Genomic DNA, 26504 nt, shown 5'->3' with positions numbered 1-26504 from the left:
TACTGCACGGCTAAAATAGTTTCCTTTTCTGTATTTCCAAATAAAACAAATTCAATCTTAGTTAAAAAAGAATGGCTGTAATTCAATGTCCATGATAAGCAGGTCAAATAACATTTTTTAAGTTCTTTGAAGGTGTGACAGAGTTGACTGTTGAAGGTACTCTTACAGGATAAGTCTATCTTGATTTTCCAGATTATTTGACGTGAGATCGGTAACTAAAATGAGGGATCGTGCTCTGACAATGGGAGACCAAGATGACGTATTGTAACTCTAATTGCAGTTCAACTTGGACCAATGCCTACTCTTGTGGTGAAAAGTATTTTAAAATGATCTTAGCCAATGTAATAATTGTATAGTCTTTACAGCAGACGTCTGAATTTACAGGCACATGTAAAAGGGATGGAATTCACAGCCCATTTTATGCTCTGCACTTAATGGAAATAAAGAAAATTATGGTAAGTGGGAACACCATTTTACGATCCCACGCATGATCAATTTCATGCACAATATTTTTTTAGGAAGAGGAAAGTTAAATGAGATTTACAGAAGTTTAGCATCTGGAGAGACAAATTTGAAATTTTCAGTTCTGTGCCTTTCTTATGTTTCCTTTCCCAATCATTGTATCCTCTTCCAGTCCTACAAACCTTCCTGAAAATCACTCACTTCCGAACTTAGTATTGTATGCACTCCTGTTTTCTATTATTTGTGGCTATGCCCGTGGCAATCTACGTTCTAATCTCTGGGATATCCTTGTCTCTTCCTTGAAATATTCCTTACACCTTTCTCATTGAATTGCAGTACTGATTGGGGATGATCAGCCATGATCACATTGAATGGCGATGCTGGCTCGAAGAGCCGAATGGCCTACTCCTGCACCAATTGTCTATTGTCTATTGAACATGCATTTAGTTACATGTACCATTATTCCCTTGAGTAATTCAGTCATTTTTGTCTGATATATGCTTGAAGTGATTTGGATTGAATGCTGTGGTGGATGTTTGTGTTAAATTTTTATTGTGTATTGTGTGTTCTTTTTCATTGTACCGCTGCTGGCAAATTCATTTCACTTGCACTTTATATGCAAGTGACGAATAAAACTGATTGTATTGTATTGTATTGATTGTATTGTATTGTATTGATTGTTGTGACCTTTTGGGTTGAGACCTTTCTTCTGACAGTGTCAGGGGAGGGGGAGACAAGAGATATGGTAGGGTAAGGTGTAAAAATGACAGATCAAAGCAGACAATGCAGCATTATAGATCATTTATATCTGCATCTATTATAAGCCTAATGACTCCCACAGCTATCTAGACTACACTTCTTCCCACCGTCTCCTGTAAAGACTCTATCCCTTACTCCCAATTCCTCCGTTTACGCCACATCTGCACCCAAGATGAGGTGTCCTCATTCTTTAGGGAATGGGGATTCCCCTCTTCCATCATAGATGAGGCCCCCACACAGGTCTCCTCGGTACCCCGCAGCTCCGCCCATGCTCCCCCTCCCCCTAGTCGCAACAGGGACAGATTTCCAGAAAGGTGACTGGAAAATTGAGTCACCTTTCACCCCATCAGCCGTCGCATACAACAAATAATCCTCCATCATTTTTGCCACCTCCAACAGGATCACACTACGCCACATCCTCTCATCTTCACATCTTCACCTCTTTCTGCAGAGACCGCTCCCTCCTCAACTCCCTGGTTAACTCATCCCTTCCCATCTAAACCATCCCCTTCCCAGGTACTTTCCACTGCAACGGCAGGCGATGCAACACCTGTCGCTATACCTCCCCCCTCGACTCCATCCAAGGACCCCAAAAGTCCTTTCAGGTGAGGCAGAGGTTCAATTGCACTTCCTCCAACCTCTTCAACTGTACCCGTTATTCCAGGTGTGGATTCCTATATATTGGCAAGACCAATATTCGTTTAGGCTCGGCGATCGTTTCACTGAACCACTCCGTTCAGTACGCATCCTGATTGCTAAACACTTTAACTCCCCTTCCAATTCCCATACTGACCTTTCTGTCCTGGGCCTCCTCCACTGTCGAAGTGTGGCCCAACGCAAATCGGAGAACATCAAATTAATTATAACATCACTTGAAATTCACCTGAATGTTCCAAAAAAGGACCCTCCTCATAGGTCAGGAAAACTACATTTAAAAACTACATTTAAAAACTACATTTAAAGTTAGTGTTGAGAAAAATATAGGTTTTATTCTAATATTGTGAATGAAGTGAATTCTCGTCTGACAAGAGTGAAGACAATGTAACTGGCCTCAATACCATTAGAAATAACACGGGCATATAATAATATCATACATGTAATTGCCAAAGGAGATAATTAGAATGAAGCATGAATGGCTTCAGTACTTATATCAGCAAATGGAAAGAATTAAAAACTAGCATTCCAGACAAGTTCTATAATTAATCGCAGGTGATCAATTTTGCATGCTATGTCATTTACTTTTTTTAAATTTTCAGACACAAGATTACTGGAGGTGGAAAGACTGATCACAGCCATTTACAAATACTGCACAAAAGTGCAGACTAGAAAACTTGCACTTGTTGGGTTGAATAGTTATTTCTATGTCATAATGAAATATGAGTAAATGAAATATCCCAGCAATGGCAATTTGGATGGAGTCAAATTGCATCCTGGTAGCAAACTGAACTGCAGCCAACCCCAGTGTAAGCAAAGGTTGCACAAGAATGTGCTTTGCTGACTTGAATCAGACAAACATACAACATAGAAAAATACAACACATGAAAAGTCCCTTCGACCCACAACGTCTGTGCCGAATATTATACCTACTTAAACTAACCATCTGCCTGCAAATGTTAGCTTTTTTAGTTTTAGAGGTACTGTGCAGAAACAGGCCCTTCGGCCCACTGAGTCCACTCCGACCAGTGATCCCCACACACTATCACTATCCTACACACACTAGGGACACTTATACCAAGCCAATTAACCTACAAACCTGTACGTCTTTGGAGGAAAACGAAGATCTCGGAGAAAACCCACGCGGTCACAGGGAGAACGAACGTACAAACTACATACAGATAGCACCCATAGTCGGGATCGAACCCGGGTCTCTGGCACCCTAAGCGCTGTAAGGCAGCAACTCTACTGCTGCGCCACAGTGCTGCCCTAATGCTCCATATCCTTCCATTCCCTACATATTATGCGTATATCAAAAAGCCTTTGAAACCCCATTATCATATCTGTTTCTACCCCTATTTGTAAAAGAAAACCCTTCCATGCACATCTCCTTTAAACTTTCTCCCTCTAACCTTGTAGCAATGTCCTCAAGTATTTGACATTTACCCAGGAAATAGGTTCTGACCGATGGAAAACAATAGCCACAAATAATCTAATATTCTAATTTAATTATTAAAATAAAAATTAATGGCTAATGTTTCTGCATAGTCACATTGATGTTGCACTGTATTGCATCAAACTTCCTCATGAAGGGAGGCTATATACGAATTCACAGTAAGATCACACCTCTACAAACACTATCTTAAACCACATCTTAAACCTCTCCATCTTACTTCATTCTGCAGCACTTCCAAATTGACATCTTGAAATATGCCAGCAGTAATTTCTCCTAACTCTTGCTCTGGGTTCATTCATTTTTCTTTCCTCTACCCCTAAAGAACCTTGCAGCATTTCCAGTAGGTTAAAGTTTAAATGCAAGTTGTTCTAAAGCTCTTCCATTTCTGTAATATTTTGAAGCATGAAATATGATTATCATGGGCATTATACTCCACCGCTAAGAACAATGAGCCTTTCATTCCTAAGGTAATTGCTAATGGCAAAGATTAAAAATGTGAAAGTTGCGATGTAATGTGAAAAGTTCATCTTAAGTTCTTTGGTTAATTGTTTGTGTAAAAGCATAATTTAAACCGTCACACAATATTTAATTTGTGAGTTCAGAATTTGAATGATTAATTTTGAGCAGATATATATTTAAATCTATATACCGTATATTTTTCAGTCATTGTCTTGAAAATATGATTGGCAAATTCTCAATAAAATCAAAAGTTCCTTGTTATCCCATTGCTGCATCTATATTACTAAAAGTCTGATCTTGGCACTGTATATTGATTTTATAAAAAACGCTGCCACTTACGGCTGTGATTTTTGGCCATCTTACTCAGAGTCCCCCTCCGCTGGTCAGGACAAGAGGATTTCCCCCATTGATTAAAAATAAAATACTTTTTAATGTTTTAAAAATGTTGAGATTCTCTCTCCTGAAGGCCACACCCCTTCCGGAGGGACTATAAAACCCGGAAGTGTGGAGGTGCCTCAGTTCTCTGCAAGATGGGGGGAGCGAGAGGTCGCAATTCTCAGTCTGAGGTGTGAATAACACTGAACACATGTTTACTAATTTGTGAGTGGTTTTACTGACCTGTCAGTGCCCTTAATGTGGTTTGAAAATGTGGTGTGAAAATGCAAAAGTGTTTATTGGCTTGAGAATACAAACGTTGCCTTGCCTAATTGAAAAGTTGGTTTGAGAATGCAAAAGTTGGTTTGAGAATGCAAAAGTTGTCTTGCCTAATTAAAAGGTTGGTTTGAGAATGCTAAAGTTGCCTTGCCTAATTGGAAAGCTGATTTGAGAATGCCTTGCCTAATTGAAAAGTTGATTTGAGAATGCCTTGCACTATTGAAAAGTTGATTTGAGAATGCCTTGCCTTATTGAAAAATTGATTTGAGAATGCCTTGCCTAATTGAAAATTTGGTTTGAGAATGCCTTGCCTAATTGAAAAGTTGGTTTGAGGATGCTAAAGTTGCTTTGCCGAATTGAAAGTTTGGTTTGAGAACGCTAAAGTTGCCTTGCCTAATTGAAATGTTGGTTTGAGAATGCCTTGCCAAATTGAAAAGTTGGTTTGAGAATGCTAAAGTTGCCTTGCCTAATTGAAAAGTTGGTTTGAGAATGCTAAAGTTGCCTTGCCGTCTATATAATTAAGTCTAATCTTGACCACTTCTTGTTTGCGCTGTATATTGATTTTAGGAAAAACACTACGGCATACGGCTGTGATGTTTGGCCATCTTACTCAGAATCCCCCTCCGTTCATCGGGTGCCGAGGAGTTTTCCCATTGATGAAATATAAAAGAGTTATTAGTGTTTAAAAAATGTTGAGATTCTCTTTCCTGTCAATCACGCAATTAAGGCCACGCCCCTTCTTGTGGGAGGGACTATAAAACCTGGAAGTGTGGGCGTGGCTCAGTCTCTGCCAGAAGGGGGAGGGAGAGGTCATGACTCTTTCTTTAGTGGACTTGCACCCTACTTGAAATGGTATGAAACTGCATTTGAATTTGGTGGCCTTGCACCCTGCTTGAAATGGTGTGAAACGGCACTTGAATTTGGTGGCCTTGCACCCTGCTTGAAATGGTATGAAACTGCATTTGAATTTAGTGGCCTTGCACCCTGCTTGAAGTGGTATGAAACTGCACTTGAATTTGGTGGCCTTGCACCCTGCTTGAAGTGGCATTTCAATGAATAGCCGTGAGTCAACTGCCAGCCCACCAGCCTTGAGTGAGTGAGCTGTCTGCACACCAGGCTTGAGTGACTGAGCCGCCAGCCCAAGAATCCAATCGGTCCACAATGTCCATACTAGCCCCCTGGAAACCAGTCCCTTCAGCCCATAACACTCATACTAGCGCTCCAGAAAGCCTCCCCCTCCCCCACTTAGTCTAGTTTAATTATAAACGCCAAAGATTCTATCAGAATTTAATTTTCCTTACAGCCACGAGCAGTTATGAATTTTGGCTTTATGCTTTATTTTTGAACACCTATTCACTATTCCTCTCAAATAAATTGGAAAGCAAAAATACATTTTGTTCAGATTTTGTCAAGGAAATTACTGGAATTTTTTATTTAAAACATAATTGCCATTTCAGCTTTAATCTAGAATCAAAATGTCCTTATAGCTCACCAACCTCTGTGCTACATAGAACAAAGAGAACATAAGATCAATTTACGGCCAGGGGTCAATTAGATTATCTCATTCGGAGTTGGATTTTGGTTGGTGGGACAAATTTGGAAGATTTTCCATCGTGAACAACAGCCCTTTTTGGAAGAACATGGGTTGGTTTACAACAAGCTTGGCGTAAGTTGCCACATATACTATTTTTGATTGTTTGCCAATACTTTTTGTACAGTCTCACACATGAAAGATTATAGTCCTTGAGGCAAACAAAGGTGGCATTTTGTGATTTAGTGTGCATAAGTTAGGCCTCTGTAGCCACTCCAGGTGAAATATTCCAAGAACTATGTCATTGTAAATGTAAGATTTGTGCAGTCTGTAGAGAAAAAAGTGCTTTCCATGCCCAGAGCACCTGTGAAGGGAATCCCTGAGTGTAAACAGCTCCCAATCCTGCTGCTCACTTCTCACATCAAAAACTGGACAATGATTTTGGATAATAAGAGAATCAAGGGTTATGGGGTTTGTACTAGAAAATGGTAACAAAGTAAAAGATTAACCATGATCTTTCCGAACAGCAGTGTAGGCACAGATCCATGTCTCAATGACAAAATTCTCCCTCTCGGATTAGTAGTAATCTGGACACCAATTCTGTCCTACGACCAAGCCACTGGGATGGTCGCTTAACTTTAAACCTTTGTTGATTCAGCTATGTTTTACTAAATAATCATTTGCTTAATAGTAATGATTATATTTCACAGGTGTATAAGATTATTTTAAAATTAGGTTCAGATCTTCTGGTTGTGCTGAATGGGGCCAGTTTTGGCACTCAAAGTTTAGAACTAGCTTAACATAGCTCTCTCCACCCCATTTCAATGATATGGTTTAACTAATCTCAGCAAGCACCATGCCAACATAAATTGTTTAATTTTACATACCAATTACTATTTTGGCCATTCTGAGTAAGATTGCCAAGTGGGCCAAATTGTTGATAATTCTTGGACATAGGACCTCAGAACAGTATTAAAACTGCCTTATCTCACTGCAGTTAGAGCCTTCAATCGGAAGAAAGAGGAAATTTTTATTCTACTGTCGTAGTTGGATTTCACCCCAAGTTAATTAATATAAAAAAGTAATTGCCCTGCCTAGTTTCTGATAATGATCTTTATTTTAAACCAATAATTTAGCCTTTCTTAAAAGTCGATCATACATGTAATTTATCTAGCCATGCTAGATATAATATTATTTTCACTTTTACTTTAGCAAATATATTTCTAACCTGTAATAAAATAAGCAAGGTTTCTTTTGATCTGTGAAGGTAAAAATATCTACCTATTCATGAACTAATGGTGTTCTCCTTACTGCTCCCCAGCTTGTGATCTTCCAACTTATTACATTTAACGTGCATTAAATTACCAGGTAGTTGGGCTTGAAAAGGCAGGCAAACACTTGGGTGCAAGCCTTCCTCTGTTGGCAGCTTATAGCAGACTTTCTTATACATTGCAAGTTAAGTACTGCAGCAGTTCATGTTACTGCCTCACACATTTATAACAACATTTAAGAGACATTTGGACAGGCACATGGATAGGAATGTTTTCCAGGATGTGCGCCCAACAGGGGCATGTGCAACTAGTGTACATGGAGCACCTTGGTCGGCATGGACAAGCTGGGGCAAAGGGTCTTTTTCAATGCTGTATGACTCTTTGACCTCCAAAGATCTGGGTTAAATCCCAGGGCTGCCAACTCTCACCCTTTGAGCGTGAGAGTCACGCATTTCAGCAAATTCTCACGCCCTCACGCTGATAACAGAATTCTCATGCTGTCTTCAGTCCCTGTCTTCAGGAGGAGGGGAGGGGGGGGGGGAAGAGGAGGAGAGGAGGAGAGGAGGAGAGGAGGAGAGGAGGGAGAGGGAGAGGGAGAGGGAGAGGGAGAGGGAGAGGGAGAGAGAGAGAGAGAGAGAGAGACACTGTGTATGTGTTGTCACATCCTGGCCTTAGACAGGGCTGCCAACTTTCACGCTTTAAGCGTGAGAGTCACGCATTACAGCCAATTCTCACGCTGATGACAGAATTCTCACGCTGTCTTCGGTCCCTGCAGTTTGTCTCTTTGCGCCACATCAGAGCGATTTGTGTGGTCTGGGGAAGCGCATCACATGGCGGCTGTGAGTGAGAAACATAGAAAATAGGTGCAGGAGTAGGCCATTCGGCCCTTCGAGCCTGCACCGCCATTCAATATGATCATGGCTGATCATCCAACTCAGTATCCCGTACCTGCCTTCTCTCCATACCCCCTGATCCCCTTAGCCACAATGGCTACATCTAACTCCCTCTTAAATATAGCCAATGAACTGGCCTCAACTACCTTCTGTGGCAGAGAATTCCAGAGATTCACCACTCTCCGTGTGAAAAATGTTCTTCTCATCTCGGTCCTAAAAGACTTCCCCCTTAGCCTTAAACTGTGATCCCTTGTTCTGGACTTCCACAACATCGGGAACAATCTTCCTGCATCTAGCCTGTCCCACCCCTTAAGACATTGCGTCTCTTCTCTTCTTTCTTGGTTGGATGTGCAGCCGCTGACAACATGAAGCAGCCGGAGACAGAACTAACCAGGTGAATCGGTTGTAAAACATGGGGGAGACCACAATGAGGCCAAACATCTAGGACCGCGTTTGGCAACCTACGGCACACGGGCCGAATCTGGCCCGTAACCCGAAAAAAGGTGGGGGTTTTTTTTCAATTCGTTTTCGCTGGATCGGGGCAGGCGAGCCGACCTGAGAACTGCAGCCAGTCCCTGGGACGCGAGCTGATCTGGGAACGGCAGCCAGCAACGGGGTACGCAGAATGCCAACTTGATCATTATGGACAAATTGGGCCAGCCGTGTACGTTGTGTAATTCTGACTATGCAGATCTGAATGGGCTTAGAATGACCATTTAAGCAAAATTGCCCCCACTTTCCCGATTTTGATTCTTGAGATTAATTCCCTTTGCTCTGTGAACAGCGTTAAAGTACTTGTGAGGTAGAGTCAGGAAAGGGAACATGTTATATATTTTTTAGTTTGCTTTAATTTGTTAGTTGATGTTTGTTGACTGCCATAATTTCTGAAATGGTCTTAAAATTACTTAACTGTTATAAAGCAGTAATAAGTGATTTTTGTCCAAACAATTGGAACTTGCATAAAATGTTTGCATTATTAGCAGGGCTGCCAACTCTCACGCATTGAGCGTGAGCCTCACGCATTTCACAAAATTCTCACGCTCCCACGCTGACCACAAATTTCTCACGCTCAAAAATCTGCAGGTGCTGGAAGTTCAAAATAAAGCAAAAATTGTTTGAGGCGAGTAAAAACCACCGGGCATCGGCAAGTCTCCGCTCACTCCGGATGTTGTCGCCGCTTCACTGACACTGACACACTCTCTCACACACACACAAACACACACTCTGGCACACACAAGGTTTACTGGGATATAGGCCATATGCGGATAAATGGGACTAGTTTAGATGGGGCATCTTGATCTGCATGAACAAGTTGGGCTGAAGGGCCTGTTTCCATGCTGTAAGACTATGACACATTGTAAAAAGGGTGCAATTGCTCTGGAGAGGATCCAGGGGCGATTTAGGAAGATGTTGGCAGGACAGGAATTTTATTTTCATTTTGAAGAAAGATTTGATAACTGGGATTGTATTCTCTGCAGCAATGGAGGTGAAGGAAAAACTTAGTTGAGGTGAATAATATTATGAGAATAGGACCTGTTTTGATTAACAAATAGTGTAGGAAGGAATTGCAGATGCTGGTTTAAACTTAAGATAGACACTAAAAACTAGAAAAACTCAGCAGGACAGGCAGCATCTCTGGAGAGAAAGAATGGGTGATGTTTCGGGTCGAGGCCTTTAGACTGAAGAGGTTGAAAACCAGCCATAAAACACAATGACCGGAGATGTGTGTTATCCAACTAAGGGCAGAAATCAGAATCATGTGATCATCTTTATTGACATGACACCATAATAAATATATTACAGAAAAAATAATTTAATGGGGTGGCACGGTGGCGCAGCGGTCGAGTTGCTGTCTTACTATCACATGGGTTTTCTCTGGATATTCCGGTTTCTCCCATATCTGAAGGAAGTGCCGGTTTGTAGGTTAATTGGCTTCTGTAAATTGTCCCTGGAGTGATGGATGGAACTGGTATATGATAGATTGCTGGTCGGTGTGGACTTGGTGGGCTGAAGGGCCTGTTTCCATATATATTTTTTTACATATATATCTTAATTTCATTGAACCATATATGATTGAATATGTGGCATCATTTTCGTCTTGTTTCTATATTGAAAGGGTAAGGTTGATTGATTTATTTGTGCAGAACAGTGATGGAAGTCCGACTCTTGCTTTGTTTCTCTGTGTTTTTCTCCCTATATATGCACAACAGCATGAATATAATCTGATTCCCATACATGAATATAGTCATTCATGTGCTGCACCTGTTGATCACAGCCTGGCTCTATTGTGGAATATAATTAGGAATGTAATTTAGCCTAACCTTATTCATACCTAATCCAATTTAAAGCATAAATGTTGCATTCAAGTGTAAGTTAAAAGACTCGCTACAATATGCGCCAGATTGCGCAATTTCAAGCTGAAAAATGCGAAAGCTGCGCTGCCTCCCAATTTCTCACTCTCAGCTCTCACCCAATGTTGGCAGTCCTGAATCCTGACATGCTCCGTGTAACCTTGTTGATTGGCTAATGTACTGTGCCCTCCATAATGTTTGGGACAAAGACCCATCATTTCTTTATTTGCCTCGATATTCCACAATTTGAGATTTGTAATAGAAAAAAAATTACATGTGGTCAAAGTGCACAATGTCAGATTTTATTAAAGGCCATTTTTATACATTTTGGTTTCACCAAGTGGGAATTACTCAGGTGTGTTTAATTGCCTCCTTAATGCAGGTATAAGAGAGCTCTCAGCTCCAAGTCTTTCCTCCAGTCTTTCCATCACCTTTGGAAACTTTTATTGCTGTTTATCAACGAGGACCAAAGTTGTGCCAATGAAAGTCAAAGAGGCCATTATGAGACTGAGAAACAAGAATAAAACTGTTGGAGACATCAGCCAAACCTTAGGCTTACCAAAATCAACTGTGTGGAACATCATTAAGAAGAAAGAGAGCACTGGCGAGCTTACTAATCGCAAAGGGACTGGCAGGTCAAGGAAGACCTCCACAGCTGATGATAGAGGAGTTCTCTCAATAATAAAGAAAAATCCCCAAACACCTGTCCGACAGATGATAAACACTCTTCAGGAGTCAGGTGTGACAATAGACAATAGGTGCAGGAGTAGGCCATTCGGCCCTCCGAGCCAGCATCACCATTCAATGTGATTATGGCTGATCATCCCTGTGTGGAATTGTCAATGACCATTGTCCGCAGAAGACTTAATGAACAGTAAAATAGCGGCTCCACTGCAAGATGTAAACCACTGGTTAGCCGCAAAAATAGGATGGCCAAGTTACAGTTTGCCAAGAAGTACTTAAAAGAGCAACTACAGTTCTGGAAAAAGGTCCTGTGGATGAAGATTAACATATCAGAGTGATGGCAAGAGCAAAGTATGGAGGAGAGATGGAACTGCCCAAGATCCAAAGCATACCACCTCATCTGTGAAACACGGTGGTAGGGGTGATATGGTTTGTGCATGTATGGCTGCTGAATGTACTGGCTAACTTATCTTCATTGATGATACAACTGCTGATGGCAGTAGCATAATGAATTCTGAAGTGTATAGACACATCCTATATGCTCAAGTTCAAACAAATGCCTCAAAACTCAGTTCATTCTACAGCAAGACATTGATCCCAAACATACTGCTAAAGCAACAAAGGAGTTTCTCAAAGCTAAAAAATGGTCAATTCTTGAGTGGCCAAGCCAATCACCCAATCTGAACCCAATTGAGCATGCCTTTAAATGCTGAAGAGAAAACTGAAGGGGACTAGCCCCCAAAACAAGCATAAGCTAAAGATGGCTGCAATACAGGCCTGGCAGAGCATCACCAGAGAAGACACCCAGCAACTGGTGATGCCCATGAATCGCAAACTTCAAGCAGTCATTGCATGCCAAGGATTTGCAACAAAATACTAAACATGACTACTTTCATTTACACGACATTGCTGTGTCCCAAACATTATGGTGCCCTGAAAACGGGGGGGGGGGGGGGGATGGATGTTGTAATGAAAGTAGTCCCTCATAAATCAACACACCCTGTCTTCTGTCTTCTGTCACACACATTCACCCTCCCAAAGACACTTCAGTTTCTGAGACTTTCCTTTAAAATAATACAATTAGGTCTGTCTCCTTGGAATAAAACTGTAGTGAGGAGTGTATTCACTTTTTCTGTTTAAGAAACACTAAATGGAAAGTTGGCTTCAACAGCTTTATGATAGACCTTGCAGCTTGGATCCTCAGAGAGCTAAGCATCTGAGGGAGTCCAGGTGGCAGCCTGAATAAACATTTTGACAGGATGGTGCTTGGACCGAGAACATTCAGTCAATCCTCTTTTCACCTGCTAACTATCAACCTCATAATAAGGGCTCAGGAGCAAAATATAAACTGATTTCATTCCCGATGTCAATAATTCCACTGAATATCCCAGACTGTACAAAATAATTAGCTTAAACAATTTGTGCAGAACTGTAACTGCTCAAAACCCATGGACTTTGCTCCATAGGTATGGATCAACACTAAATATTCAACAAAATGTCAGCTGCCCAATAACAAGACCATATACATCAATGATGATGGTGCTGCAAAAGTTATATTATCATATTATAAATCAGAGGGATGCACTTTACAAACCCAATTTCAAACCCCAGATGGGGAATAGAAATTTGGTTAATATTTTGAAATTTGGGGAGTGAAAAAACCTACCAAATCTTCTCAGTAACAATGAAGGCAAAAACGATCAGATTGTCATGAAAACCCATCTAGTTTACCAAAGTATTTTTGGAGACAAAAGTAGCATCCTTATCTGGTCTATGTCAAGACTCACTCCATGTGGGTGACACTTAAATGTCCTCTGAAATGGTCTAGCAAGCAATTCCATTATATCACTATACCTAAACAAAGGAGCAATAAAACTAAAGACTTTTGCTCATGATTGCGGAATGTTTAATTGCATTTGCAATTCCACACCAAACAAACTGTCTATGCTTCATGTTTACGACTAATTTCCATCCTGCACTCAAATTCACTTTGAGTGCAGGATCTCCAACATCTCCCTACCGTTTCTAGATCTCACCGTCTCCATCACAGAGACTATTGACCGACATCTATTACAAACCAACTGACTCCCATAGCTATCTACTCTACACTTCTTCCCACCCTGCTTCTTGTAAAGACTCTATCCCGTACTCCCAATTCCTCCGTCTATGCCGCATCTGCACCTAAGATGAGGTTTTCCATACCAGGTCATTGGAGATATCCTCATTCTTTAGGAAACGGGTGATCCCCTCTTCCATTATAGATGAGGCTCTCACTAGGGTCTCCTCGATATCCCATACCTTCGCTCTTGCTCCCCTTCCCCCCCATTCGCAACAAGGACATAGTCCCTCTTGTCATCACCTTCCACCCCATCAGCCATCGCATACAGCATATAATCCTCCAACATTTTTGCCACCTCCAACCGGATCCCACTGCTGGCCACATCTTCCCATCTCCACTCTTTTCTGCTTTCCACAGAGACCATTCCCTCCGCAACTCCCTGGTCAACTCATCCCTTCCCACCCAAACCATCCCCTCCCCGGGTACTTTCCCCTGCAACCGCAGGAGATGCAACACCTGTCTCTTTACCTCCCCCCTCGACTCCATCCAAGGACCCTAACAGTCTTTCCAGGTGAGGCAGAGGTTCACTTGCAACTCCAACCTCATCTACTGTTCCAGGTGTCAATTCATGTACATCGGCGAGATCAAGTGCAGGCTCGGCGATCGTTTCGCTGAACACCTCTGCTCAGTCCGCCTTAACCTTCCTGATCTCCCGGTTGCTCAACACTTTAACTCCCATTCCATTCCCAATCTGACCTTTCTGTCCTGGGCTTCCTCCATTGTCAGAGTGGGGCCCAGTGCAAATTGGAGGAACAGCACCTCATATTTTGCTTGGGTAGTTTACACCCCAGCAGTATGAACATTGACCTCTAACTTCAAATAGCACTTGCTTTCCCTCCCTCTTTATCCCCTCCCCCTTCCCAGTTCTCCCACCAATCTTACTGTCTCCGCCTACATTCTATCTCTGTCCTGCCCGCTCCCCTGACATCAGTCTGAAGAACGGCCTCAACCAGAAATTTCACCCACTCTTTCTCTCCAGAGATGCTGCCTGTCCCGCTGAGTTACTCCAGCATTTTGTGTCCACCAAGCTGTCTATGCCTGCTTGCAGCTACACCTAAACATCTAGATAGCATTAAGGCGTAGGCTCTTAAGTAGAAAATAACATTCATACTACTGATCACCTCCACAAGAAAGGATCAAGCCGCCCAGCTTTGACATTCGATGGCATTGCCATTGCTGATTCCCCCATTATCAATATTTTGTGTCTCACCATTGACTAGAAACTTGACTGAGACAGCCATATATATATATATCTATATCATGGCTGCAAGAACAATTCAGAGGCCAGGTGACTTACCTTCTAACACTCTGTGCCCCTTCCTCCATTTACAGACATAAATCAAGGTCCAGATAAAATATTCTCCACTTGTCTAGATAAGTTCAGTGCCAACAACTCACAAGCAGCTCAACACAAGCCAGGAACAAAACAGCTCACTTCACTGGCATTTCGCCAATGCACCTAAACTTTTCTTCCACCATTGACACACCATTAGCAACAGTGTGTACCTTCTACAAATGCACTGCAGGTAATCATCCAATTTACACCTCCCAGACAACCTCTACCACCAAGGAGGACAAGGGCATTAGTGGATGAGAGCACCACCACATGCAGATTCCTCTCCAAATCAAGCATCACCCTGACTTCGAAATCATTGCTAGTTCTAAATTCTGGGACCTCTTCAGCATTGTGAGAGTACATTCACCAGAATGCAGCACACTAACACATCCTTCAGCAATATAGCCCACAGATTGGTGGACTATTTGCAATAGCTGGACCTAGATCGAATGGCACTGCCTTACCTCACAAAGTCAGTGCTTGAACAGCCTTCTTCAACAAAGCACCCTGGTGGGCCACTTCTCCCCTGCTCGTTTGAGAAGCTGTTTCGTCGCCCTAATGCCAATATTGACGCGAGAGTCACACCTGTTACAATGCCTCGTAAGTGAATGCAAGAGTAGTGCTGGATTTTAGTACCGTGTGAAGGAGTTCCAAAGTGACTTTAGGCATTTTTCTGCAATGGTGCAATCAGGTAGAACACGTCCGGCTCTGCTGGCTATTTACTTTCTAACTGATTGGCAAAAGCTCTTCGAGTATCGATGTTGCTATCCTCGCAGGGATGTAGAAGCAGATAATACTGGGAACATCCAGATTTCCAGCATCAATTAAAAAAAATCTGAGCATGCACAAGCTGTTGACATTTGATGGCTCTAAATAACCATTGGGCATCATGCCAGTCATTCAGCACTGCATTTTGTTTATGCACAGAGGATTCTCGGTGGGCAAGTATCTCAAGATTGGAATAACATGGAAGAATGCACGGTTCTAATAGGAAATGGTAAGCAAAATACAAGTAGCGGTGCAATCCAATCCCAATTTATAATATTTTGCCTAAAAAAGTGTAAACAGGCAAAGAATGTTAATAATTAGTTTACCTGCAGTTTTAATTTTCAGTTTTTAGAGATACAGCGTGGAAACTTGTCCTTCGGCCCACCAACGATCACCCATACGCTAGTTCTATCCGACACACTGAGTACAATTTACAGCTGCCAATTAACCTACAAACCCGCACGTCTTTGGAACATGGGAAGAAACTGGAGCAACCGGAGAAAACCCACACGGTCATACTCCATACAAACTGCACCCGTAGTCAGGAACAAACCTGGGTCTCTGACGCTATAAGGCAGCAACTCTACCACTGTGCAACCCATATAACATTCAAGTAACAGAAACTAATTTCCTCATGTGATATACTGTCAGTGATCATTTTTCCACTAATTTCAATTTCTGATCTCTATGTAGATCATAATAACTGCGAGAAAGAATAACCTAATTCACCACTGAGGCAAGGGATTTATATGATTAACGTGGTCAATAAATACTACACGACCTTTGACAATAGGATGTGTTTATTCTGTAAATTACCCCTGTTTGGAGAGTTCTAGTTCTCACTTTAGCTCATATGGGAATGGAAATTAAGGTGCGTAACATTGTACTAAAAGTGTTCAGTGGAACACTGTTTCAATTGCTATTAGCCCTGCAAAGACATTTTTTTCCTGTCAGTAGGGTAGTTTCTTCAGACTCCCTCATTAAAAAAAACTCATTTGTCACTGATACTGGGGAAATACATGTTTGTTTTAGCTGAGAGTTAAACAAGGTTTGACGCCTCAGCTGTGAAAGAGAGGAAACCTAATCCGGGATCTGTTTACTTAGCAAACTATTCAATTTCAAATTTATCTAATGAGAAACAAACAAAGAAAATATGAGGATATTTTGAATCCAGAAAGGTTTCTTACAAGATCTGGAAATATGATTAAAGGCTAGTGTGATCTTAAAGTATTTTGGGAAACATAATATAGTGGTGAGCTGTTTCAAACATTCCGATCCTGATCTTCTCCCAGCATCAGAACCATTTAATGGTAACTCGTGCTGGTTATCTAATAATGCTAAAGTTACTGATAAAACTTGAAAAAATACTTTAATTAATAAAAACAAATTACATTTTCATGTTTCATAAACCACCGTAGAAGGCCATTCAGCTTTTTAAATCTATGCTGGCTCTCGGAGCAATCTCAGCTTTCTCTTAAACCAACTTATTTCCTGGTAACCTCTTCTCTCTTAATTCCCATCTTGTCCCCCCCCATTCTCCTGCTACAGACCTTCACAATGGAGTAATTTACAGCAATCATTTATCCAACTAACCAGCATGTTTTTAGCAAGTGGGAGGAAACAAGAGCACCCACAGGAAACCCATGAAGTCAATGGATAAACATATAAACTCTGCACAAGCATTCCCCAAGGTCAGGATCAATCCTGGTTCACTGGAGCTGTGAGAAGGCAGCTCTGCCATCCTGTACCACCCTGCTCTGCCACTATGCCACCTTAGCAAAAGTCAGCCAAACTAAAATATAATGTAGTAATCCACCTACAAAATGAAAACGTGCAAATGATAAATAATCTCCTGATCTGCATTACCACTCTGCAATGATGTTCACTGTGGTCTAATTTGAACGCTTGTAAATATTCAGAATCTTAATAATTTTGACTGCAAGTAAACATGAAGGCCTGGCTTCATCAACTGTCAAAGCATTCATGGGAAGGCTCGCACTCAACCTCTTGTCTACAATTTCAATAACCAAGATGCTGCTCAAATATACTTCCAGGTAAAAGCAAACATAGTGGGTGGAAGACCACTGGGTGCAGATGGCTCCAGTGCCCCAGGTTAAACTCCACAATTTTATTTAGGGGAAGTTCGTTTAGAATAAGTTAGTTTACGAATAAGTTAGTTGGAGAATTCACAAAAGGAAGAATTCTCAAAAGTTCTTCCTTTTGTGAATTCTCCAGCTTCAAAATAGTTAACCACATTAGGGTTCATTAACTTGTTGCTAGTTGATATTTCATACTTGTGGCTAGTTGATATTTAAGGCTAGTTGATGCCTTAGTATTTGTGGCATACACAATAATTTGAGACACTTCTTTAATTATGTCATTTTGATGCCCTCACAAACTTCAGTAAATTTATGAAATAAATCTCTATCAGATTATGAGCAGACTTCAATTACCAAACAATTCAATCAGCCATCCATTTTTTCTAACTTTCAGTGTGTGGGTTTCTCTAATCCATGTTTACTTTCTAGATCAGATGATTATATCAATCTGGATATTTTCTCATCAGTTTTGCCAGTTATTCTCCTTCAATTACATTGCATTTCTGAGACGATAGAACCATATTTTTTCCATTAGCAATGGCATCCTCAAATATACAATCAATTGATTGAAATCAACAATGGAGTAAAGCAAATTCCAAGTATGATATGAGAAAATAGAACAAAGATATACTACAGATGCATATATGAGGTCTCATTGTTTTTGGCATTGCAATAACACACTTGATTGTGCCAATTGTACTGCACCAGAACCAGCTCAGACTTGAATGTACATATCTGTAATTCATATCTGGCAATCCATTGTTCCATCTTAATAAAATGAAGTCTAGCACAACTGGAAAAGAATGTTAATTCTTTTTACCAGTTATATAAACTGGTAATTAATCATTGCAAAAAAGCTCTGCAATCAGTCACATGTAAACTACATTCAATTCATGCCACCTGCTGAACTGCAGTAATAAACACACCACATAAGACACATGACGTAAGCTTCTTACCTTCACATTTCTGCGATACTTCACTCTGTTTGTGACCCGCAGGACATTTGCACTCATAGGACCCAACAGTGTTGATACAGTTTCCACCTTGGCACATGCCTGGGATGGCCTGACATTCATCAACATCTGGAAGAAAGCAACACTTCTGTTAAGTAAACTGAAAATCAGTCAAACTCCAAATACTAGTTGCATCTGTCTTCAGTAAACATTGCTAACAAGCAAACCAGCTGCCCAGTCAAATCTGAAAAAAAAAGTGTAAAGTGTCTTATGTGAGATTATCAAACTGCAGGACTTCTCTAGGATTTTGTCTCAACAGCTTTTGGAACTGTTTCAAGTATAACATTAATAGAACTTTTCAATTAATGTACAAAATGATTTATGTAAAGTGTGCTTTGCTTCCATTTTAGGAGAAAGTACACCCTTTTGTGGAAATCCTACACCATTCATAATGTTTTCCATCTTTTCGAATATACCCATCACTAACATGCCTTTTCTAATTGGCATCCAATATTTTGAGTGCTACTTTGCACGCAATGTACGAAGAATATAGTTTAGCTTAGTTTATTGTCACGTTTTCCGAGGTACAGTGACAAGCTGTTTTTGTGGCGTGCTATCCAGTTAGCAGAAAGACTATACATGATTACAATCAAGCCGCCCACAGTGTACAGATACAGGATAAAAGGAGTAATGTTTAGGGCAAGAAGTCCAGCAAAGTCCGATTAAAGATAATCTGAGGGTCTCCAAATGAGGTAGATAGGAGGTACACAAAATTGCTGGGAAAACTCAGCGGGTGCAGCAGCATCTATGGAGCGAAGGAAATAGGCGACGTTTCGGGCCGAAACCCTTCTTCAGACGGTAGATAGGAGGTTGATAGGAGGTCAGGACCACTCTCTAGTGCGTGATAAGATGGTTCAGTTGCCTGATAACAGCTGGGAATAAACTGTACCTGAATCTGGAGGTACGCATTTTCAAACTTCTGTACCTCTTGCCTAATGGGAGAGGGGAGAAGAGGGAGAAGACGTCTTTGATTATGTTGGTAGTCATGCTGAGGCAGCAAGAGTAGATGGAGTTCATGGAAGAGAGGCTGGTTTGCATGATGGTCAGGTCTGTGTCCACAATTATCTGCAATTTCTTGCTGTCTTGGATGAAGCTGTTCACAAAATATGCTGTGATGCATCCGATAATTTTGCAGCGCATCTGTAGAGATGTTGTTGGGGACATGTCAAACTTCTTAAGCCTTCCAAGGAAGTGGAGGCATTTGGGTGCTTTCTTGGCCATTGCTTCAATATAGCTGGTCCACGACAAATTGCTGGTGATATTTACTATGATTAACTTGAAGCTTTCGGCAAAACCAATCTTCAGCAAAACCAATCTATACTGGGGTATGTGTATCGTTTCGCTTCCTAAAGTCGATTACAACCTATTTTGTCTTGTTGACATTGAGGGACATTTTGTCATCATGACACCAGGTTATGAGGTTCTCAATCTCCTTCCTGTATCTATCTTGTCATTATTTGATATCCAGCCCACTGTGGTGGTGTTGTCTGTGAATTTCTATATGTATTGTTGGATTTGTATTAGGCTGCACAATCATGTGTGTACAAGGAGTAAAGAAGGGGCTGAGAATGCATCATTGCAGGGCACCAGTGTTGAGGATTATCATAGAGGATGATTTGTTACCTATCCTCACTGATTGTAGTATAAGCAATGAGTCTCTTGGTTTGTTGAATCAATCCAAAACTCTGTGTTTCCTCCAGAGCTCACAGATCATCACTAATTTGATATTTAACTTATCACGTCACTTGGATACATCACCTTGGTGTGCAGTAAACTGATGATGCACCAATCAAATCCTTTAATTCTGCCAAAGACTCTATGTAACACTTTTCAGATTCTGATGTGTGAAAAATCTGCTGCAGCAAAATTGAAGCCATCCACTAGGATTTAGCCAAACTCGACTTCTTCAGTTGCTCTCTCAGCTTATTCGAAAAGGCAGTATGCATAAAAGACAATACACCATATGTTATCTCTGTAGGAGTTCCTCAGATCGTGTTCTAGGCCCATTCAACTTCAACTGCTTCCTCTGTGATCTTCCTTTAATGGATTTGCTATTGATTGTATAGGTACCCCGTTCACAACCATTAACTCATTTCACCACCAACACAAGCTTGAACATCTACAAGAATGCACCACAGAAATTCAACAAGACTCCTTGGACAGCACCTTCCAAACCCATACCTACCAGTTAGAAGGGCAAGTGCAGAAAAGCATGGGAACAACACTACCTGGAAGTTGCCCTCCATGCCACACAACATCCTGATTCAGAAATAAATTTGCCATTCCTTCACCATCGTTGGCTCAAACTGCTGGAGCTCACTCCCGAGCAGCAACCACCACTACACTCGCTTTCAGCTACTGTTCAGCCGTAGTACATTACACAAACACACTGAAATATTTTCATTAGAGTGCTGGAGTAACTCAGCGGGTCAGGTAGTATCGCAGAGTCCATAATTCCCTGAAAGTGGCAACGCAGTAGATAGAGTAGTGAAGAAAGCATACGGTATGGGGTGCCCCATTGTTTGAGGTATAGAGCATAATGATCAAGAAGTCAACTTTATAGGACTTTGGTTAGGCTGCATGGAATATTGCATGCAGTTCTGGCCATCCAATTACAGGAAGGACATGGACATTTTGGAGAGAGTGCAGAAAGGTTTACCAGAATGATGCCTGGATTAGGGGTTATATGGTACAGGAAGATGTTGGACAGACTTGGATTGTTTTCTCTGGAACGGCAGAAGTTGAGGTTAACCCCGAAAGAAGTATATAATATTATGAAATGTATAGCTAGGGTCGACAGTCATGAGCTTTTTCCCCCAAGATGGAAATATCAAATACTGGAGGGCAAAACTTTAAGGTGAGAAAGGCAAAGTTCCTATCCTGTACTATGTTCTAACTTTCTATAATTAAACGACTAGTTTAAAATGATCTATTCATTGCAGAACACATGGAATGAGAGTTCTAATGTATCTACATTTAATGAGCAGCAGTGAAGAACCAGAGTTCCTTCGATCATAGAACTTCAACAACGCCACATAAAACAAGATGAAGCTGAAACTAAAGTTCAAACTGCCAAACAAAATGTCAGACATTTAAAGCAGCATGGTCTTAATTGAGAAACAGGAGATCTGTTATAACATTACCCATGAGTAGTCCAAAGCACAACAGGAATCATCTACATGTTAAAGGGAGTATTTTTAATCATATTTGACACTTTAACGCATACACATGTCTTGACGGATCTTAAATCTGGGCAAATTAGGCCAGTGGTAAAACCTGAGGTTAATCAGAAAGCATTTTTAACTATCTGAAGTTTCTAGCTTCAGGTTATACAACCCCAACAGGAAATGGCTGACTTTCGCTCTTTTGCAACTTTTACAAAGTATTATTCAATATAATTCCTAGAATGTCTTGAATGCATATCTCCATGTAATAAATGCTATGCTGTTATTACTTTTGCCAATATTTTGCATCAAAATGACATTGTTTTATAAAAGCATTGCTGCTAATTTTCTCCCCGTTCCTCCAAAATTGAAGACAATCTCTTAAAATTTTATAAATAATTTCAGAAACTAGTTCAGAGAAATTAAACAGACTTGCTTAGATGGGGCATCTTGGTCGTCACGGAGGAATTGCTCCGAAGAGCCTGATGACTCTAAGATGTGGCATTAGACTGCAGGAAGATGACCCCCTTCTGCACTGTTGAGTGATAAAATATATAATTTCCATTCAACTTGCTCAATAGCCACTGATTCAGGTTACCTTCATTGTCACAGTGATAAATTCATTGAGAGATAGAGCCCAGAAACCGGCTCTTCGCCCTGCCGAGTTTATACTGAACATTTTCATACCAATGCAATGGACAATCATGCAATAGTAAAAGCATTTGTTATCACTTCGTGCATGTTATCATTTTAAATATTTCACCTGCACTTTCTAATTATACAAAATAAAGATAATGGTTTGAGTTATCCAATCTGCGGATGTGGAGTCATAAGGATGATTGCCCGTACTTACCCGTTTCCAGACAGGTGGTGTATTGATAGATGGAGTGACATGCTAATTGCCAAATTGGACAACATCCAAATGTCTGCTAGTGAAGCGAACCCTCACTTTGTCACTGGGAGATATAATCTCACAACTTCTGCATCGTTGGTTATCCACTGCTATGCAGCAATGCAGCTCATCCGAGATGTTCACGTACAACTGAACTGTTAATTGGCATAGTCCCAAAGCTGAGTGAAAACCCTGGAAGAAATGGATTCTCTAGCTCACCCTCAAAGTCCAGGGATTGCGTGTGTATGTGTGGGGATCGCGGGGGTGGGAGGGTTTGCAGGGGATCTGAATTTTGTTAATGTGTAGGAATGAATTGCAGATGCTGGTTTACACCAAAGATAAACACAAAATGTGGGAGTAACTCAATGGGTCAGGCAGCATCTTTGGAGAAAAGGAATAGTTTTGGGTCGAGGCTCTTCTTCAGACTTGACCAAAAATGTCACTTATTCCAATTTATCTTCTGAATTTTGTTAATGTTCAATAAGGCTCAAATAATAATTTCCCCCAACAAGCAGTCAACAAGACCAATGTATTCTGGACAACAATTATGAGACAGAAGCTAGCCCTCATTTAAATACTGCTTAAATACTTTTTAAACTTTCATTTTCTCCCAAGTGACTGAAATGGAATCTTTACCATGGAATGTCCCCTAGTTGTGTTTTTAGCAAGGTGGAAGGTAAGTATATAGCCCTCACCATTTCTTCCACATTGTTCGACCAGAGATTCCCTGACATACTCCTTCAACCCCTCCCTCTCTCGCTGCTTCTGGGTAGAACGTTTACTGCTGTTAAGGGATAGATAATCTTCAGTTTAAGCAAGGGGCAACCCTTATATTAACGACAGTTAGCTACTTTCATCCCTGATTTCAGTTCATCTCATCCTCTTTCTTCTTAAGCAGTCTTGGGGTCGAAAGTGACTTGTTTCCACTCTAGTTCTGAAGTGGCTGGAGGCCAATATGGGACCTGCTGTCAGATGAACAGGACGTACTTGGCAGAGGTGGCACAGGGAAGTTAGGGAAGGTGATGTGCTCCTTCGCCACTTACATTGGACTTCTGCATGCTCCCAATGAAGGGACTAGAGGTTAGCAGTGCAATCCAGAATGTTCTTTCTCCATTTTGAACAATCATGCACCAGAGAATCCACACGTTAGTGGGGGGCATATTACTTCTACAAAGAGGCTTCTGAGAACATCCTTATATTATTTCCTCTGCCAGCGTATTTAATCCAAAGTGACAACGGAATTTTACATACACCGTCTCAATAATCTATGATTTAGAAAATAAATAGCACCAAGTTTCTGTGCATGTTCACTATACAAAGATACATTCCTATTGGAGTATCTAAATGGATATCAGGTGAAGGCAGGTTTGGTGCCATGCTATTAAGATTAAATTGTTCAATGATATTCCCCATCTCTGCAATCAGTTGAAGCACAGTCAACTCAAAAACAGAGGTCAGAGTGTGGCTGTTGCTTGTGGAACACAAACCGAAGGACTTCACCACTGGGAGGGAGAAAACCTCAATGGTTTGGTCTGAGGCAGAAAAGTGTAACTGAGTTGGCGAATGAGCCAAAGATCGCTGTCGATGATTGTCATTAAAATATTTTTATAACCTTACCGTTAATATTTCAGCAATTTTCTGTTGCCTTGTGCTTAATATATTTTGTAAATATAAATTAGTGATTAAGTGCAGAACTGTCTTAAGAATATTTCTGTAAATTTACTGGAGGAAATAGGGATCATTTATCACATAAAACATTTAGTGCTGGTGTATGGCTGCAAGTTATAGTGAAGCATCTGGAAAACGTCTATAAGTGCATCAGACACGCATAATAGAAACCTCCTGCTGTTTTGGGAAAATACGAGACAGTCAAACCAAACACCTCTGCAAAAGATGTATATTAGAAAAGAACTCTACATTTCAAATGCTCCTTATAAGCACAGGCTACATTTGTAATGTACTTAACTTGCCTCTGCCAGACAATGCCCTGTCTCGGGAGACAAGACTCCTCTGTGCAATTTGAGACAGAGAAGATTTGTCATTTCAAAGAACAAGTAATAAAACAATCCAAGTGTGAGATTCCCAGACTTCAGGAAATATAAATGATGCTGACCAGGATCGCAAAGATCAATTCTCTGTCAAATCTTATCTGAGCTCTGACCAATGTTCCCAAGGAGGACAAGTTCATTCTCCTTGCAGATCTCACCACTAGAATCGGCCATGAATCACTTCTCTGGAATAGCAGTAATGAGAACAAAGTTGGAATAGCCATCTCCAATTCATCAAAACAGCTTTCTGCCAACTTGGGGATGTTCAAAGACAAAGACTTCAAACCCAATACCAAGTTCCTGATCTGCTAAGCAATAGTAATTCATCAATGTATTGGAGAATTACCACCAACAATGTCTTGTAAAATACTCTGAAAACATTAGCATGATAACTGGGCTTGGGTAAATGTTCTCTCCTAGGCAACAACCATATTAAAGCTCTGTGGGATAGTCCACATCATAGCAGCTGGTATAGCTGCTGCCTCACATCGCTGGAGACCTAGGTTCTGTCCTAACCATGGGTGTGGTCTATATGATGTCTGCATGTTCTCCCTGTGACGTCATGGGTTTCCTCCGGGTGCTCTGGTTTCCTCCTAAAGACGTGTGGGTTTGTAAATTAATTAACTAATTCTCGGTTAATAATCCCCAGTGTGTTAGGATTGGATGCAAAAAGTGAGATAACATAGAACTACTGTGAACGGATGATCAATGGTTGGCATAGACTCAGTTGGTCGAAGGACCTGTTCCAATGCTGTATTTCTAAACTAAACTAAACATCGTAAAAATTGGGACCAGGAATAGACCATTTACTGTAGCTCCTGGTGCCAGTTCGATCGTTAAACAGCATGATGGCTGATCCCATAAGCCTCGTCAAATTTCCTGCCATTTTCTCCACAACACTTGATTCCCCTCCAATAAGAAATCTATCTCTGCCTTGAATATACCAAGAACTCTGCCCCTACAGATTTTTATGACTTGAAGTTCCTAGACTCCCAATCTTCTTGTGGAAGAAATTCTTCTTAATCTCGTTCTTAAAAGGTTTTGTACTGAACTCACGCCTTCAGGTTCTGAATTCTTCCATAAGTAAACTTCCACTTGGTATCCACCCAATCTGAGGAAGGCTCCCAATCCTAAACGTCACCCATCCACGTCCTCCAGAGGTGTTGCGTGACTCACTGTTATGTCAACACTTCATGCTCTATTTTGTAATCCAGTACCTGCAGTTGCTTGTGTCTCCAATCAGTATTTACCCTGTTCAACCCCTGACGAATTTTGCAACAAGCTAGCCCTTCAATCTTCTGAACACTAGTGAGTCAAGTCCCAACTTGCTTAACATCCTCACAGCTTCAGATGCAAGACATCTTTGTGAATCTTCTCTGATTTATATCCAAAGCAACAATATCCTTACACAGAGGGGATAAAAATTGTTCACATTACTCAAGAAACTGAATGCCTTCCAAAGTTGTAGGAACACATCCCTCATACTATATTCCAACCCGTTTGAAATAATAGCCCATTTTTCATTGATCTTATTACCTGCTGCACTTGAGTGTTAAATGCGTTCAAGAAGCACCCATAAATCCCGTTATACTGCCATTTTTCACATATTAAATAATTTTGTTCTTTTTTTTCTTGCAAAATAAACTTTACACTATACCCCTTTTGCAAATTTTTTTGTAATCTGCAAATATATACAAATTTATGTATGCAAATTTATAATCTGCAAATATAATATACATTATACAGTCACTTTCTTCCTCTAAGCCATTAATGTATGTTATAACCAATTGTGGTACCTCATTGATCATAGGCTTCACAAGTTACAGGAGTGGAATTAGGCCATTCAGCCCATTGAGTCTACTCTGTCATTCAATCATGGCTGATCTCTGCC

At 40.9% G+C, this 26504-nt stretch overlaps 1 protein-coding gene across 1 annotated transcript in view; it reads right to left on the bottom strand.

Moving 5' to 3' along the window:
* Positions 1 to 26504, bottom strand: part of fbn2 (fibrillin 2) — a 304739-nt gene that overhangs the window by 196924 nt on the left and 81311 nt on the right. Inside the window, exon 7 of the mRNA XM_033017776.1 lies at positions 18453 to 18578. Coding sequence (XP_032873667.1) covers positions 18453 to 18578 — 126 coding nt within the window. The remainder of the gene's footprint in view (positions 1 to 18452; positions 18579 to 26504) is intronic.

This window comes from Amblyraja radiata, chromosome 3 (assembly GCF_010909765.2).
Source record: "Amblyraja radiata isolate CabotCenter1 chromosome 3, sAmbRad1.1.pri, whole genome shotgun sequence".
Classification (NCBI taxonomy): Eukaryota; Metazoa; Chordata; class Chondrichthyes; order Rajiformes; family Rajidae; genus Amblyraja; species Amblyraja radiata.
This window is presented reverse-complemented; position numbering and strand designations above follow the sequence as displayed.